The 15,462-nt window shown below is 50.7% G+C and overlaps 6 protein-coding genes across 6 annotated transcripts; 3 read left to right on the top strand and 3 right to left on the bottom strand.

Moving 5' to 3' along the window:
• Positions 1-753: 753 nt before the first annotated feature.
• J7T55_011163 (uncharacterized protein) lies at positions 754-1,673 on the bottom strand (the record flags this gene model as incomplete). Its single annotated transcript, XM_053135571.1, has 3 exons — positions 754-915; positions 975-1,412; positions 1,479-1,673. The coding sequence occupies 3 exons, from the start codon at positions 1,671-1,673 to the stop codon at positions 754-756; spliced, it is 795 nt and encodes a 264-aa protein (XP_052986802.1).
• A 710-nt stretch (positions 1,674-2,383) lies between these two features.
• On the top strand, positions 2,384-3,723 carry J7T55_011162 (uncharacterized protein; the record flags this gene model as incomplete). Its single annotated transcript, XM_053135570.1, has 4 exons — positions 2,384-2,666; positions 2,732-2,982; positions 3,053-3,300; positions 3,624-3,723. The coding sequence occupies 4 exons, from the start codon at positions 2,384-2,386 to the stop codon at positions 3,721-3,723; spliced, it is 882 nt and encodes a 293-aa protein (XP_052986801.1).
• A 3,682-nt stretch (positions 3,724-7,405) lies between these two features.
• On the top strand, positions 7,406-9,109 carry J7T55_011160 (mfs monosaccharide transporter protein; the record flags this gene model as incomplete). The annotated part of the gene is made up of 3 exons (XM_053135569.1): positions 7,406-8,378; positions 8,432-8,710; positions 8,760-9,109. The coding sequence occupies 3 exons, from the start codon at positions 7,406-7,408 to the stop codon at positions 9,107-9,109; spliced, it is 1,602 nt and encodes a 533-aa protein (XP_052986800.1).
• A 129-nt stretch (positions 9,110-9,238) lies between these two features.
• J7T55_011159 (uncharacterized protein) lies at positions 9,239-10,797 on the bottom strand (the record flags this gene model as incomplete). Its single annotated transcript, XM_053135568.1, has 5 exons — positions 9,239-9,256; positions 9,529-9,986; positions 10,047-10,200; positions 10,416-10,456; positions 10,524-10,797. 5 exons carry the CDS (start codon positions 10,795-10,797, stop codon positions 9,239-9,241), a joined length of 945 nt encoding a protein of 314 aa, XP_052986799.1.
• A 537-nt stretch (positions 10,798-11,334) lies between these two features.
• Positions 11,335-12,677, top strand: J7T55_011158 (uncharacterized protein; the record flags this gene model as incomplete). The annotated part of the gene is made up of 5 exons (XM_053135566.1): positions 11,335-11,395; positions 11,528-11,557; positions 11,682-11,839; positions 12,010-12,307; positions 12,388-12,677. The coding sequence occupies 5 exons, from the start codon at positions 11,335-11,337 to the stop codon at positions 12,675-12,677; spliced, it is 837 nt and encodes a 278-aa protein (XP_052986798.1).
• Positions 12,678-13,107: 430 nt separating this feature from the next.
• Positions 13,108-15,169, bottom strand: J7T55_011157 (uncharacterized protein; the record flags this gene model as incomplete). Its single annotated transcript, XM_053135565.1, has 3 exons — positions 13,108-14,269; positions 14,390-14,798; positions 14,869-15,169. The coding sequence occupies 3 exons, from the start codon at positions 15,167-15,169 to the stop codon at positions 13,108-13,110; spliced, it is 1,872 nt and encodes a 623-aa protein (XP_052986797.1).
• Positions 15,170-15,462: the final 293 nt, after the last annotated feature.

Below are 15,462 nucleotides of genomic sequence, written 5' to 3'. Positions count from 1 at the left end.
TGTCCGTAAAGCAATAATCTAGCAAACCCCATCATGTGTCATCTTTTAGAAAAATGCAGCCACAAGTATCCAGTAAGTCGCGTACCATCGTCATCAGCCGTGAAGCACGGAAAGGGCGAGGCCCCAAATCTGAGGCTAGATGAGTAGTGAGTACAGCGAAAAGGGGGAAATGACAGTTCGACCGCCCTAGGTTACGGACTTGAAGTTTTCAGAAAATCCTAAACGCATTTCCAGATATCATGATCCCTTGCATGGCTGCGCCGAGTGAAAGTTAAGGTTGTTCCAGTGGACTGGTCCCGTTTCCACGTCCGTCGGCTAGGTGCTGCCGAACGGATGGTTTGAGGTCTTTGACTTTCAGTTGAACAAAGTTTGGCGGGGTCATCGCTTATCTCATCAGAGCTCCCGTACAGCTCTTCGATATCGGCGTGTGATGTCATTTCCTGACAATGCCCTTCATCTGAACACAATCCTCATCCCTGAGATGCTGCAGGCCCCATTGGGGTTTCGTAAACTCTAATGGATTGCGGCTTGCCACCTAGCATACGAGCGATAGAGAATGATGTCCTTCCGACGCGCACCGACAGATTCCACGATCCAATATAAGAAGGGAAGAAAATAAGGATGCCAGGAAAGATTATTGTTGCCGTGTACTGTTGTAAAACCGCACAGAGCATCAAGATGCTGTCTACCGTGACACCGCATCATTTGTAATCCCTTTTACACACTGCCAGATCACCAAGTCCAAAGACGCATCTAATTGCCTTGCCTGTCTTTTGGGTGCGATGAATTGTCTTCACCCTTTTGCTGCTTGTCCTTGCTACCCTCGGTTCTTGACGCGTCCCTGTTTCGTGATTGATTGGCTTGATATGCCTCCACATTTGCCGCTTGCTGCTGGCTTTGCTCTTTCATATACGCCTGAGAATGTGTGAGAATGTGCCAATTCCCTAGGAGCGTGTCCTCATCGGGAGACTTACACTCTCTTTCCCCATTTTGGTGGACCAGACTGGATCCCTGGGGTTCTCGGTCAGCAGCAGGTGTTCAGCGTCCCGCAGCAAATGGCGTCCAACAATTGGTTTGTCGATCCGGGGGTCGTTGGGTGGCTCATTGGCAGGAAGGATATAGAAATCCGCCACAATGGGCTTGACCTCTGAGTTTTGGCTCCAGAGGGTCACCTGGGCGTACTCATAACAAACGACGTCCCCATTGACCGTCTCACCGTTAAAGGCCTCCTCGAGAGACTGAACCCGGAATCGGCGGTCGGTGGCCATTCCTTTGGTGAGGAAATTGGCATTGGCGCCCTCGTCAACTTCTACTTCCATGACGCGCCGGGATCCGAAACGACCATCGTAGATGATCACCCATCGCACGTACGTCTTCCGTTCTTCTGCCTTCTTCTCTTCGGCTTCGATTCTCTAGACGGAGATGTTAGCCTTTGCAACCTACAATATGCTGGGTGTTTGGTCGTCATGCGCAATTACCTCCTTGATTTTGAGCGCCTTGACCTCTTCTACTAGTGAGGGCTCGCCGGTGGTCATATTAGCTATACGCTGCAAAGTCCTCATGTTCAAATTCGCCTGCTCCAATCTGTCTGTTGTCGCCTCGTAACTATCCACCGTCAAACCTCCCTCCGCGATAAACCTTTTCTTTGTATCATCATCTAAAGGTTTCGACATGTTGCCGGATTATCTGGGTTTGTTGAAAATGAATTTATCAAGAGCCGGAGCTCATATAAAAGTGTTTTCTAACAATCTTAGAGAACACTCAAGAAATTTTGGATCAGGCTCTCAGGCTGCCGGCAAGGGCGACCTCATATATACTGCCAGGGCTGCCAAACCATTGAGGCTCATGGAGGTCAGGCAGATGCAAATGGCTTCAGGCCATCTGCAGCCACGGGAAAGTGTAGAAACCCCAGACCAATGTGGAGGAGGGTGTGGTTGCACTAAAGGCGCCACCAAGCTCTGCGCCCTGCCACGTCTGGATATTTTGCCTAGAGTATGCAATGTTAAAGCAGGCTCTACCCCTTTATACCCCCCATTACATATAGATGTCTCGCCTTGGAATGTTGCAGCCAGTACATGCAGTCATACACAAGTCTCTGAAGTGACCGGCATCGGGCTGAGCCCCAAAGGGGCGGTCTGAAGACAGACAATTACCTACGCAGTATGTAAGCGTCATCTAGAAGCGCCTTCTGAGACCAATTGAGGCTCTGGATAGCTTTGTGGGAACTTGGGGTCACCTGGGAGATAGGTAACAGGTCCCCGGCATCAACTTCAAATACTCAAGTGTCGACCCCTAGCCTTCTACCTTGAGTTCCAAAGAGACTCCGAGATAAGAACCCCCTCCCCCTCCCCCAGAACTTTCCCAAAAAGATTAGAGAGAAATCATGGAAGGATACGCGAAAGTTGCACGCTTGATGGCCAAGTATGAGGAATTTGCCATCCTGAAACGATTCAAAGCCCTCAACTACCAGAACCTGCTCTACCGTCAAGCTGAAATCACTTATCTTCAAGAGGACCTGGAGAAGCTTGCTGAGAGAAACGCCACTGATTCAGCTCGGCAGTATTATACTAAGGACTGGTGGGCTTTGGCTCACACCGAAACGAAGCAGGAGGGAGGTGAACAGTGGCGCAAGGTGCAGCAGATCAGGGAAAAGCTTGACGATTACAGTATGAGATACGAGAATCCGAAATGCCCTTAAGCCCCCCACAGCTACTGATAGAAGTGATACTAGATGACCAGCTCTTCAAGCTGGCTACCCTTGCCAAACTCGACGGGCCCGCTTCACCTGACCTGAGGTTCCTCAGAGATTGGTTTGAAAGACGAGACATGGGCTTCTTCCCCATCTGGGGTCTGGATAAGAAGTCCTGGGAGGACGAGGAAGATTTGATCGCCATAAAGCCCCGTTTGCTCCAAGATCCGGTCACGCGTTTCTTCGAAGCCCTTATTTCTTTATTTCACCGATTCTTGGGGGAAAAGCTGAAGGTCAGAGGCAATATCTACAGACTGAACCTTTTAGAGCGACATGGAAATACTAATCCTAAGTGTGGATTAGGACCCTGAGAGCCCCGAATTGGGTGACTCGATTTATCACTACAAGAAGTCGCTTCTCTTCGGCGCGGCTGATATCTTCACAACAGTGATCGCATCACTACTCCCAATGTTATCGATCATCGTTCTGTTCTTCATGTCATCCAATGCGCTAAAACTTGTAGTCATTACGGTATTCTCGGCATGTTTCTCCCTTGCACTCGCTCTGACAACGAATGCGCGACGAATCGAGATTTTCGCGGCTACAGCGGCGTAAGTAATGCCATTTCATTATTTCTGACTATCTTGAGTTGATAAAGAGTCGGAGGCTTGGGTCAAAGACGACGCTGCTGACCATCTCAATTATAGATTCGCTGCGGTCAATGTAGTATTTATAACGAGCGACGCAGCCAACTTGTGATCTCAAAATATTTGGACAATGGAACTGCAAAATAAATATTCAAGTGCTGGGTGTCTGGACTTTGTCGCAATCCAGAATCAACTATATGCGTCTTGTCCAAGCTTGGCTGGCTGTCAGCGAAGCTACACCCATCCACACCCGACTGTACCTGAGTACATGCACATGCTATCTGCAGTGGGGCCGTCTTTGAGGAGCACCAGCATGTCTCCGCGCCAGTTCAACTCCCCACAACTGCTTTGCCATTTGCCGAGCGCAAACATCACCAGACTTTCTGACGCATAATCTAATCTCAATCGACTGGTGTCCGTAAAAACAATGACACGCTGTCAGTTCTGCAATGGATTATCCCTTATTGATTTGGTCGCTCGGTATCACCACGGCTCTAATTATTTCACAACCACCTGGTTAGCGCGAGAGGCGCTATACCAACACCACCCATCATTCGAGCGCCTCGAACAGGCGGCAGAAGGGGGATGCGAATTCTGTGGCTTGATATGGGAGTTTTTCAAATCAGTTGATGGTCGGGACACGCACTCCTGGAAATGGCCGAAGGGCGGGCTCGAGCGTCAACGCGGTGGTCCCATCTCCGTGTATCGTCTAGTCAAAGAGCTTCCAGACTTGGCTCACTCGAAAGTGCGTATGTGTATCAATACTAGTCAATTGTACGGCGGAAATATTGAGGAGCCTCATGTGCTCGATATATTGATGGTTCACGTGGGATGCCAGGGGAGGAGCGACAAGGAATTGCCCACGCTCAAGCTGAAGTTGAGGACGTTCCCTGGCCCAGAAGGTATGTCATTCACCTTGATGGCCGCTTGGGTACAGTCTCAGGACTGATCTTGCTTGCAGATCAAAATCTGCAGCTTGGCCGATATCGCGTCGGTAGTTTCCCAGTTGATCCTCACACTGGGTCAAATGGTAACTTCAACCTGGCTCGAAAGTGGTTGGGAGCCTGCAGGCAACAGCATGATAATTGCTTGTCTGCACGTCTGCCCCAGCTCCCAACCAGGGTCATCGATGTTGGCGTCCATCCTGCTTATAAAGATGTCCGCCTGAGAGTTCCGCAGCCAGGGTCGAAAGCCGAGTACGTCGCTCTCAGCCACTGTTGGGGCGGTGAAGTCACCCCTAAGCTTGCCGGGGGAAATCTGGAGGAATTCACCGTCGGCCTGCCGTTTGCAACACTCGCTGCAAACTTCCAAGATGCCATAAAAGTGACGCGGGAGCTCGGAATCCGCTATCTCTGGATCGACTGTTTGTGTATCCTTCAAGGCTCCGACCAAGGCTCCCGGGCAGACTGGGAACGAGAATCGAAGGCGATGACCGCCGTCTATCGCGACTGTACACTCACTATATCAGCCTTGGCATCTAGCAAAAGCACAGATGGCTTCCTAACGTGCGAATCAGATATCTGTAGAAGTGCAGAACGGAGGCTCATTTACATCGATGTCGTGCCAGCCACTACTGGCAAGAGTTGGCCCGCTTGGGTAGAGAAATTTGACCCGAAGAAAGAAGAATCACTCTTTCAGTTGGAGGCAGATGGCCCTTTGGCTCGTCGAGGGTGGACGCTCCAAGAGAATATACTGTCCCCACGACATTTGTTCTATGGTGTAAACTCAATCCACTGGGTATGTCCAGCTGGGTATAAAAGCGCTAATGGAATGCGTGGAATGCACATTCTTGACAAGAAGTACCCAGAGCTCTCACCTGTACTCTTCGATGGGATCCTCAGGCAGAAGAGCCAAGCTCCAAAATGTGACGCGGAAGACATCCTCTTACGTTATTACGACCTCGTTGAACGCTACTCCGGGAGGGCGCTGACCGTTACCTTGGACAAACTGCCGGCGTTCTCAGCCATTGCGCAACGTCTCCAGCCGATACTCGGCGACTACATTGCAGGTCTGTGGCGCCGTGACATCGTTCGCGGCATGTGGTGGGTCACAGGCACGAACGCGGTACGTCCGTTAGAATATAGAGGACCGTCATGGTCCTGGGCTTCGATGGACGGCAACATAGAGTTCACAGATACTTCGTTACTGAGAAAGGAAGGACCTTTAGATTCTCAGGTACTCGATCATAGTATCTGTCTTGTTGACCCCACCAACCCGTTCGGCCAAGTGCGATCAGGCTCTCTTACAGCGCGAGGATTGACGAGGCGACTGATTCGTTCATTGGAATACCGCAGAGATTCAAGTGAGGGATTTGATCTTTTCTATCTTCACTTTGACGAGCCTCCGAAAGACGAAACCTGCCATGAGGGCCTTGGTGAGCAGCAAGAATCCCCCGGCACGCTCAAGTCTAAGAGCGACTTACCAGAGCATGCTCCCAATATCACCGACACAGGCCGCGACCCGAAGATCAAGCTGGGCAGCTACCATGTTATCTCTGGCAAGTATCTAGTATTTCTCCTCCGCGGTCATCAGTCGCACTACTCAGACAAGAACGAGCTGTGGATGAGAGTATGGTGTCTTCTCTTGGAGTGTGTGCCGGGGCTGCGCCACAACGTCTTTAGAAGAGTCGGCACACTTGAGGGGTATACATCACCGGCCGAGATAGAGAAGTGGCAACAACGGACAATTGTCATTGTATGAAAATTCTTGATAAAAACAAGAGCCACAGGGGTTGCTGAATATGACTAGCTAGCGAAATAGTGGCCATTGCAAAATGGTAATCAAGACCATGATTTGCCAGGCTGAACGACAGCCAATGAAGGTGAATGGAAAATAAAGAGGGGGTTAATACTGTATTTTACGAGATCGGCTCTCTTTATCTCCCCCTCCCCCTTCTCTCCCTTTCTTCCCTTTCCATTCAGAAGGGGGTGGGGCGCATAAAAGCCACAAGTACTTTCAAGTTCCACCACAATGAAAAGCCAAAATTATTATGGCCCAGCTTCGACCGAGTGGTCTGCGAGCTCTTCCCTGAATACCGTGGAAGAATACAGGAAGGATCACAGTAAATCTAGCTTAAAGCCGAATCCACTGCTAAAGAAGATGTGAACCCTCTCCGATGCTCTAGATCGTACAAGAAGATAAGAAGTTCTAAAGATAAAGATGGTCTTGTGTGTGAAGCATCGGCCATTGTCTGGTGTCAACGGGAAGCCAATTAGGCTCACCTTCGAGTCGGGATAATGAAATTTCGATTCAACGGTCCTGAACTCCGATGTTGATTCTGAAAGATCTTGTGACAGTACGGCTGCCTGAAGTCTCAACATTTTAGTCGCACAGATCCGCAACTAGCACTTCAGGTTACTGGCCCTGATGGACTTACAGAACTACCTCCCTTGGGATCTTCGCGCGAAACCCTTAGCAGTCCCAAGCTGCAAGCACGAGGACATCGATACGCCAACCTGCTGCTCTTTCGAATCTTCAATTGTGCGCTGGGTCCGGCCGGGAGCTGTCTTTGAACTGTCCGATGACTATCATGGCTTGTCCCATTAATGCCCCAAAGAGCCACGTTCTTTTGAGCCGCGTTTGGCCTGAGGGACAAATGCAAATCCGGCCAGAAGAGGGATGGCAGGCTATCTTCATCATTCATGCTGGATTCATGAGACAGCGTTCTGGCATCATCACATCCTTGCAAGCAGGGAATTATGTCCGATCCCGTTGAATCAATAAGTCCGCTGTGTGGATGAAGATCGATTATGTCCGTGTAGGTTTCCTTCAGCCCTGACTCTCCCCGGCCGCCCCAAGCGGACTCCAAGTTCTCGGGAGACCAATCAAGAGAATCACTCTCGTTCCCCACGGGGTGTTAGTCTCGCCCCATGGGGATGTCTGCTTGGCGCAACGCATGAAGGTTACCAGCCGAGCTTCCTGAATGTTACGGTGTATAAGTAATGCTTCCCACCTCAACTACCCTGACGACTCCCTCGCCTAGTTTCACCCATCCTCGTTACCGGTTATCCTACGAAAAATCAACTTCATTGACTTTTCAAAGCTCTGTGACTCGCTGTCGACATTTGTCATGGCGGACAACAAGAAGGGCAGCCTTACCGACCACCTCGAAGACAGCTTCTCCCATGACCAGTCCACCGCAGTGATCAGCTATGACAACAATGGCATCAGTGGCATCATACGGTTGCCTTATGTATTTGGTGCCGCCCTCTTGGCCTCCTTCGGTGGCTTCTCCTTCGGCTACGATCAGGGCGTTGTCTCTCTTATCCTTACTTTACCACAATTTCGCCAACAATTCCCTGAGATAGCTCCTGATCACCCTCGTTATGGCTTCAACACGGGGTTCATGACCGGCATGCTGGAATTTGGCGCCTTTATCGGCTGCATATTCTTTCCCCTTCTTGCCGACAGGTATTCCAGAAAATATGGCCTCGCCATAGCGACAGTTTTCTTTTGCGTTGGTGCCATTATTCAGACGGCTTCACACAACTACAGCACCCTCGTCGCTGGGCGCACCATTGGCGGGGTCGGCGTAGGAACTCTTGCTATGGGTGCCCCATTGTACATTTCCGAGATTGCTCCCCCTAATCTCAGGGGCTCTCTCCTTGTTCTCGAGGCAATATCCATCGTCGTTGGGGCCATCATTTCTTACTGGATCACGTACGGCAACCGCGAAATTGCAGGCGACTGGTCTTTCAGGTTGCCCTTCCTTTTGCAGATGGCCCCTGCCCTAATGGTCGGCATCGGTATCCAGCTCTTCCCTTTCTCTCCAAGATGGCTGGCCATGCGTCACCGCGACGAGGACAGCCTCCGGTCTCTCGAGACACTCCGGCGCCTTCCTAGAACCGATGAGCGCGTCCAACAGGAGTGGAAGGGCATCCTACGTGAAGTCGAGCTTCAAGAGCTCGTGCTACAGCGGGAACACGGCGCGAACACCAACGTTGTCATGCTTGAGTTCAGACAATGGGGTGATCTCTTCAAGCCCAAGTGCCTACGACGCACAGCTGTTGCACTTGCTATTCCTTTCTTCCAACAGTTCTCAGGTTAGTAGTCAGACTCGACACCTCCACAACAGCAGATACTGATCTATACACAGGCATCAACGCCTTTGTGTACTACGCACCTATCTTCTTCGCCGCTCTTGGACAGAGCTACGAAATGTCTCTCATTCTGAGCGGCATGGTCAACATTTGTCAATTTATCGCCGGAATCCCGACCTTTCTATTTTTGGACAAAATGGGACGCCGGAAGCTTGCCATTTTTGGGGGTATCGCCATGGGCATCCCGCATATTATTATGGCCGGTATTGTTAGTAAATACAACGACAGATGGGAAAGTAACCCGGGTATTGGTTGGTTCGGCGTAGCACTCATCTGTAAGTACTGGCTATTTCCTACTCAATGTGCTCACTGCTAATTAGACAGACATCTACGTGCTTGCATATGCAGCTTCTTATGGACCTTTGGCATGGACTCTTCCGGCCGAGATCTTTCCAAGTTCTAAGCGCGCGAAGGGCGTCGGAGCTGCAACGGCCATGGTCTGGCTGGCAAATTTCATTATCGGCGTGATTGTACCTGAGATGCAGATCAAGCTTGGCTGGGGCACTTACCTTTTCTTTGGTTGCTTTTGCTTTGCCGCCTCCGTGTTCTCGTTCTTTTTCGTTCCGGAGACGGCGGGCAAGAGTCTGGAGCAGATTGCAGGCGTATTTGGGGACGACCTTGGCGATGAAGAACGCGAGCTGGACACACGAGCCGGCGAGATGAGAACGCACTGAAGATCGTGTACCAACAACTCAACATACAACATGAAAGAATGCAATGAGTGATTTCAATTTTGAGGTACTTTAATGCTGCAAATGACCAAGACTATGATCTGTCCACCTCCACTGACAGGCTGCACTAAGCTACACTAACCTCTCCTCCTGTTGATCTCAAGAATGTTTTGCCAGAATTCCTGTACGACAGGAAGCTAGGTACTGTGATTTTTAGAACTTTTACGCACCGAATGAGATATTCATTGCCTACGGAGGACCTAAAGCGAAAGGCTGCAGAAGAATATGCTAGTGACTGATGAAAGTGAGCCACAAGTGCGATATTTAGATAGTCTATATGGGTTGTTCGATTTCTATAGCCAAACGGCATGTTTAATTCCACTTTCCAAGCTCTCGTTTAGACTTGCCACCAAATTCCATACTTCGCCTCTATCCCCACCGATACCGTAGACCTCAACCCCGCCGCCCTCTTGCCCACACACGACGACATAGCTCCCGTCATCACTGAGTCGCATACCGCGGATTGTATCAAGATTGGTTCGCACGTGTCTGGTATCTTGTACTTTCTTTCCGTCATCTGACAGTAGGACGATGGCGATAGCATCCCCCGGCGGCAGCTCCTTAGGGACGTTTTCGAGATGAGGTTCGAGCTCTGCAATGTGTCTTTCCCACCTATTGCTGACATACAATACGTTTGGGATGTTCGGATGGATGCAAATTTCGGCGGAGTCCATCATCAATTGATGGCCCGGATCAACACTTGGCGGGACGACGTTTGGTGCGAACCCGTCAATGGGCTGAATGTCTTCGGCAGGAGAAGTCGACAAGTCAAAGGCAACAACAGTGTGCGAGAGTTCTCCGATGACATACATTAGTTTTTCTGTGGTTATAGTTGGCTGAGTGTTATAGATAGAGCTAGAGAGATCTGAGGGAGACGTACCATCAGGTGTGAGCACGGCATGTCGAGCGCCCGTCCCAGGAGGACATTGAAGCCAGCCACAGACTTCCAGTTTCGTCTTCTCGCGACGGAAGATCCAGACACGGTCCGACCCTAAGTCTGGACAGTATAGCAGACCCCTTCTATCTTCGAGCACCTGGTGTGGGTGGCATTGTCGCTGTCGACCTTTGTTCGGACCATGTCCAAGTACTTTGTAGGGAAACTCCGGCAAAACCTCCGTTCGTGGGTCATTTGTAAATAAGAGTCCGGCATTTTCGGTGATACAAATTGGATAGAGGGCAACGGAACCTCCATAATACTACCAATTGTGAGCATAGATATCCGAAATGTTGGTGCTTCTTCGTTACTCACGGTGCTGAGTGCCAAAGCAGATCTGTCGCGTAAAGTGATGACTGTCCAACGAGTATGAATAACATTGCCCAAGACTATGTCAGAGGACCAGTGTGCTTGCTCACTTACAGTGGGCAGGAGCTCCCGTAGTCGACTTTTCGCTTGTGATATTGCAAATCTTTTGCGCGTGGTCGATTTCGAAAGTGTACAGAAGACCGGAATCGTCGCCCTCGGACAGCCCAACTAGGCGATCAACGTCACCATGCGAAGACGAGGGCTCGACCCAGGAGACATTGAAAGGCCCTGGATAATCAGCGACAATGCTCAAGTCTTTCTTATTGACATCCAGAGCAAGAGTTGTGAAGTTAGCCCGCTTGCCAGATATGAGAAGCGTGCGTTTCATGGCGTACGAAGCGCGCCCTTGGAAGGAGACGACGCTATTCGATGCGAGAGCTGCAGGGGCATTAGTGGTATGTGTGGATGGATGCTGATTAGATTTGGTCTGACAAGCGGCAGCAGCTTGAAACTGCTTGGATGGACGAACGAATGTCCGAGACGCGCCTGGTTGACAACAAATCGGACAGGCCGATTGCACACTCCGGCCGAAAGAGACAACACCCGCCAAAAGAACACCATTGCCCAATTGTGGTGTCGGAGATATTTGCTCATTAATTATAACCGGCCGGTGAGGGAGAACAAGGTCCGGCTAGCGAAGGGGAAAAGTCCGATCGGCTATTCTGCTTGGTCCCCCACACAAGCCCGATGTCACAGTCCTGGATTGAATGGGCCGTACAATTGCTCAAACAACCACGTTGTTGACAAGGGAGACATTGAAATTTATTCTGCTACGATCTTGACTGTCAAATTTCATTTTCTTTACTCGGCTTGCTTTCTTCTGATTTTGTGTCAAAAAGCAAAGGATCGGTTCCTCCCAAGTACGATGGCGCCGTCGACACATTTTACACTCAACACGGGTGCCAAGATTCCCGCTATCGGTCTCGGTAGGTCGTGAATTGTTGAGCTGCTCGATGACGATACAGTAGTGCAGCTCAGTTATTAATTTTGTGCGCGCGCACAGGAACTTGGCAATCCAAGCCTGGCGAGGTTCGAAAGGCAGTGGCTTATGCCCTCAGAGACGGATACCGCCACATTGACGCAGCATTGTAAGGCACGACGCGCGCTGCCTTTGCAATAATAGCCGTTTCGCTGACAAGATTCAGGATATACAGTGGGCTATTTCCCACGAGCGAACGTGAATATTGAGAACTAGCCTAATAACAACTCCAGGTAATGAGAACGAAGTCGGCCAAGGTATCAAAGATAGCGGGGTGCCTCGCGAGGAGATCTTCCTTACCAGCAAACTTTGGAACACTCACCAACCCAATGTGAAAGAAGGTCTACAGAAGACCCTCGACGCTCTGGGTGTAGAGTATCTTGATCTCTACGTAAGACCTTGTTTCTGCCATTGCTGCTGCGCAGCACTTTGACAAAACCTGGGTTAACAATATGCCCATTAATTAGCTTATTCACTGGCCCGTCCGACTGGTACCAGTAAGTGCACCGCTCCCCTTATTTTCAAGTTTTCTGAGATAGTTGTTTCTGATCGCGTCCAAAGAACGAGTCGAGCGAGCTCCTCCCAGTGAATCCAGACGGCACGAGGTCAGTCGATCGATCATGGGACCAGGGCGAGACCTGGCGTCAAATGGAAGAGGTCTACAAATCCGGCAAAGTCAAGGCCATTGGTGTTGCCAACTGGTCCATCCCATATTTGGAGAAGCTTCGTAAATCATGGACGGTTGTTCCAAGCGTGAACCAAGTCGAGCTCCACCCCTTCCTTCCTCAGCACGAGCTGCGAGAATACTGCGACGAGCTCGGCATCCTGCTCGAAGCATACTCACCTCTTGGGTCCACTGGTAAGTTGCTAAATTATTCCACACATCTCATGTCTTGGCTTGTGACGTTGATTGAAGCTAACGTGTTGGGAACTTGACAGGCGCACCCATCATGTCAGATCCAGATATCCAGAAAATTGCCGACATGAACGGTGTCTCGGCCGCCACGATCCTCATCAGCTATCATGTAAACAAGGGCGCTGTGGTCCTACCCAAGTCTGTGACCGAGAAGCGGATCTCCTCGAATAAAGAAGTCATCTCGCTCTCTAAGGAGGACCTGGCTGTGCTCGATAGTCTAGCTGCAAACGGTAAGGCGAAGCGTATAAACACGCCTCTATGGGGCTTCGATCTTGGCTTCGCTGACTGGTACGGGCCCGTCAAATCTTCATAAGTTAAGGTGGCGCTGCGCAAAGCGAAGCTATAGCATATAAATTCAACTGTAGTCCATAGAAAGCGAGCGATTAGCAACATACACTGTGCCTTTAAGAAGACACACTCGTCAGCAAGGTGCTTATATGGAGGGCATGTGAAAATCCGGAGCCCAATCGTTGGTATAGAGATTGCTCCCTCTGGTCGTACCAAATTAGTGAATCACTTACGACCGCATCGATTGCTTTTGACAATATTTCCTTTGATTGTCAATTCGACTCAAGCTCTCAGGCAGACTCTGTACGAAGTAGTAACAGTACTGATGAAGAGCATCCCGTAAACATGTATCAAGGCATACTAACTGAGTAGCAGCCAAGATCAGCGCAGGATCAGGTGCGTATATTTCAGTTTCAAGATGTCTATTATCACTACCACAACGAGTTACGTGATACCTATGTCGTGTAGGGAAGTGAAGCCACACCATCCTGCAAAGCCTTCAGTCGCATAGCGAGCAATTTCGAATGAAAGCGGGTGTAGGGAAGGTAGCCGACCATGAGCCAGAGATTTGGCACTCCGCTCTCGCGATATGCAGTCTTGAACTCGCCCTCTTCGTCAATGCCCCAAATGGACCCACACTGATCGGCTATCTTGTCGCCAAGGGTTGACCGGACAGAGTCAATGGTGTTGGTGAAGCCGGTTGCGAAGACCACGAGGTCAAACTCGCGCTCGCGGCCGCCGTCAAGAATTACTTTGTCCTCGGTGAAGCGCTCGATATACCCCGGCTCAACCTTGATCTTCCCGTTGATTATATGCTCACAGGCACCGGCATCAAAGTAGAAGCCACCATTACGGGTCTGACCCAAGGTTGCGCCCCCAGTGCCGCGCTGGCCACGCCATGTCCGCAGACCGCGAGCATTCAGTCCCTCAAGCAAGGGCCTGTCGAGGTCCTCAAGAACCTTAGCATTGCGCCTAGAGAGTTCCTCGCCGGGACCGGTAGGCGTGGCAAAGAACAGACGGTCCTGCTCCTCGAGGTTAGGGCGATTCAGATTGGCATCAGGGGCGTAGTTGCCAATAATACGGGGAACTGAGTGAGTGAGGGACATGATGTATGTTGGCGATCGCTGAAGAAGCGTCACATCAATGCCACGCCGTGAACAGTCAAAAGCAGTGTCAAAACCGGAGGACGATGTGCCAACCACGCAAACCTTCTTGCCAACAAAGTCGCGTGAGCTGTCATGCGCCGTCGAATGGCGAATGACACCTGCCTGGAAGTCGGTCATCCCAGGAACAGCGGGGACCATAGGGGTGCCGCACAATGAGGTAGCCATAATGACCTGCTTGGGGTGTAGTGTTCTGGTCTCCTTGCCCTCCTTGTCGATGACGACTGTCCAGTTGCCCTGGTTGTCTTGCTCGGCCTTGACAACCGATGACTTGGTCCAAATGTTGAGCTCAAGAGCCGATGCGTACCACTCCATATAGACTCCCTGCTTTTGAGCAGGGGTGTATGTAGGCCAACGCTTAGGGTAGGGAAAGTAGGGCAAGTCGTCCGCCCAATGGGGGAAATGGAGCGAGAGATACTCGTAACGTTTCTTCCAGACATCACCAATCTCTTCGCTACGCTCAATTATGAGATTTCCCATGCCAAGTGCCTTGCACCGGGCAGCCAGCGCCAGTCCACTGCTCCACAGTTAATACCTATAGGTATGTCAAAAGAAGGCTACATTGGGTACTCACTTTTGACCACCACCAATGATCAGAATCTCAGGATCAGCAGCATCTACATCCAACGCTCTCTGCTTCTCCCAGCTAATAGGACCAGTCATGTGCCCATCAGCAGGAGGAAGCTCAGGGAATTGCTTTAAACTCTCGGCCACGGTGTGCATGGTATAGATCTTCCAGCCATTCTTGGTGAGAACCGCATTGATCACAGCCGACGCAACAACGGCATCGGTCTCAAAGGACACGACAAACTGTAGCTGAGAGTAGTCGGGGTAGGGGCGGTCAATCTTGGGGGCTGGTGTGAGGAACTTGAAATTTGTGGCCTTGGTATTAGGGAGTATGTCGGTAGCGGCCTTTAAAATTGCTGGTGTGAAATTGAAGGTTCGGTAGTCCCAGGTGAAGGAGAGCTTGTCTCGCCAGACACCTGTGCGACGAAGTCGGCTGGTCAGCCGTTGGGACCATCTTGGGGGATATACTGAGACAGGAAAACTCACCATATTCAAGAAACAGATCGGCGAATCCCTGCGCGTCCCCTTTGCCTAGGACCTCGGAGAGGCGTGACACAATGCTCCGGGCCTCCTTTTGGGCTTCACAGTCGTCTGGAATCTCGATCTGGAGAACATCGGAAGTGGGAAGCGCATGATTGTACTTAAAGTCGTACATGTAGTCGTCAGCGACTGGAGGCTTCGCCGTAGATTCAAGCCTTATTTGGCTGACGCCGATTTTGCTCTTGACATGGCTCGTGTCGACAGTATCGTCTATAGCAGACTCGTGGGAGTTGATGTAGGGAGCCATGACTGCTTCTGTAAAGTCTATGAATGTGAAGAGTGTGAGACATCTTCCACAGCGGGCGACGAAACCGGCATATATCCATCATATCCATGGCCACTCGACGTTCCATATACTTCAACGTCCGATGGCCGGTACCCTGGGGCGCAACGTCGAATGATGGATCGGGGATAATAAAGGTTAGAGTACAGTACTAATCGACGACGCCAGCGAAAAGGCACTGTGGGGACTATATCGCCGATGCACAGGAGCCGATCCAAGCCAGCCAAAGGTCTTCTCCGCATTACTTGGGCAACTCC

This window comes from Diaporthe amygdali (assembly GCF_026229845.1).
Source record: "Diaporthe amygdali strain CAA958 chromosome Unknown NODE_56_length_267093_cov_64_804720, whole genome shotgun sequence".
NCBI lineage: Eukaryota > Fungi > Ascomycota > Sordariomycetes > Diaporthales > Diaporthaceae > Diaporthe > Diaporthe amygdali.
Note: the sequence above shows the minus strand (reverse complement) of the source record. Positions and strands in the feature narration are given on the sequence as shown.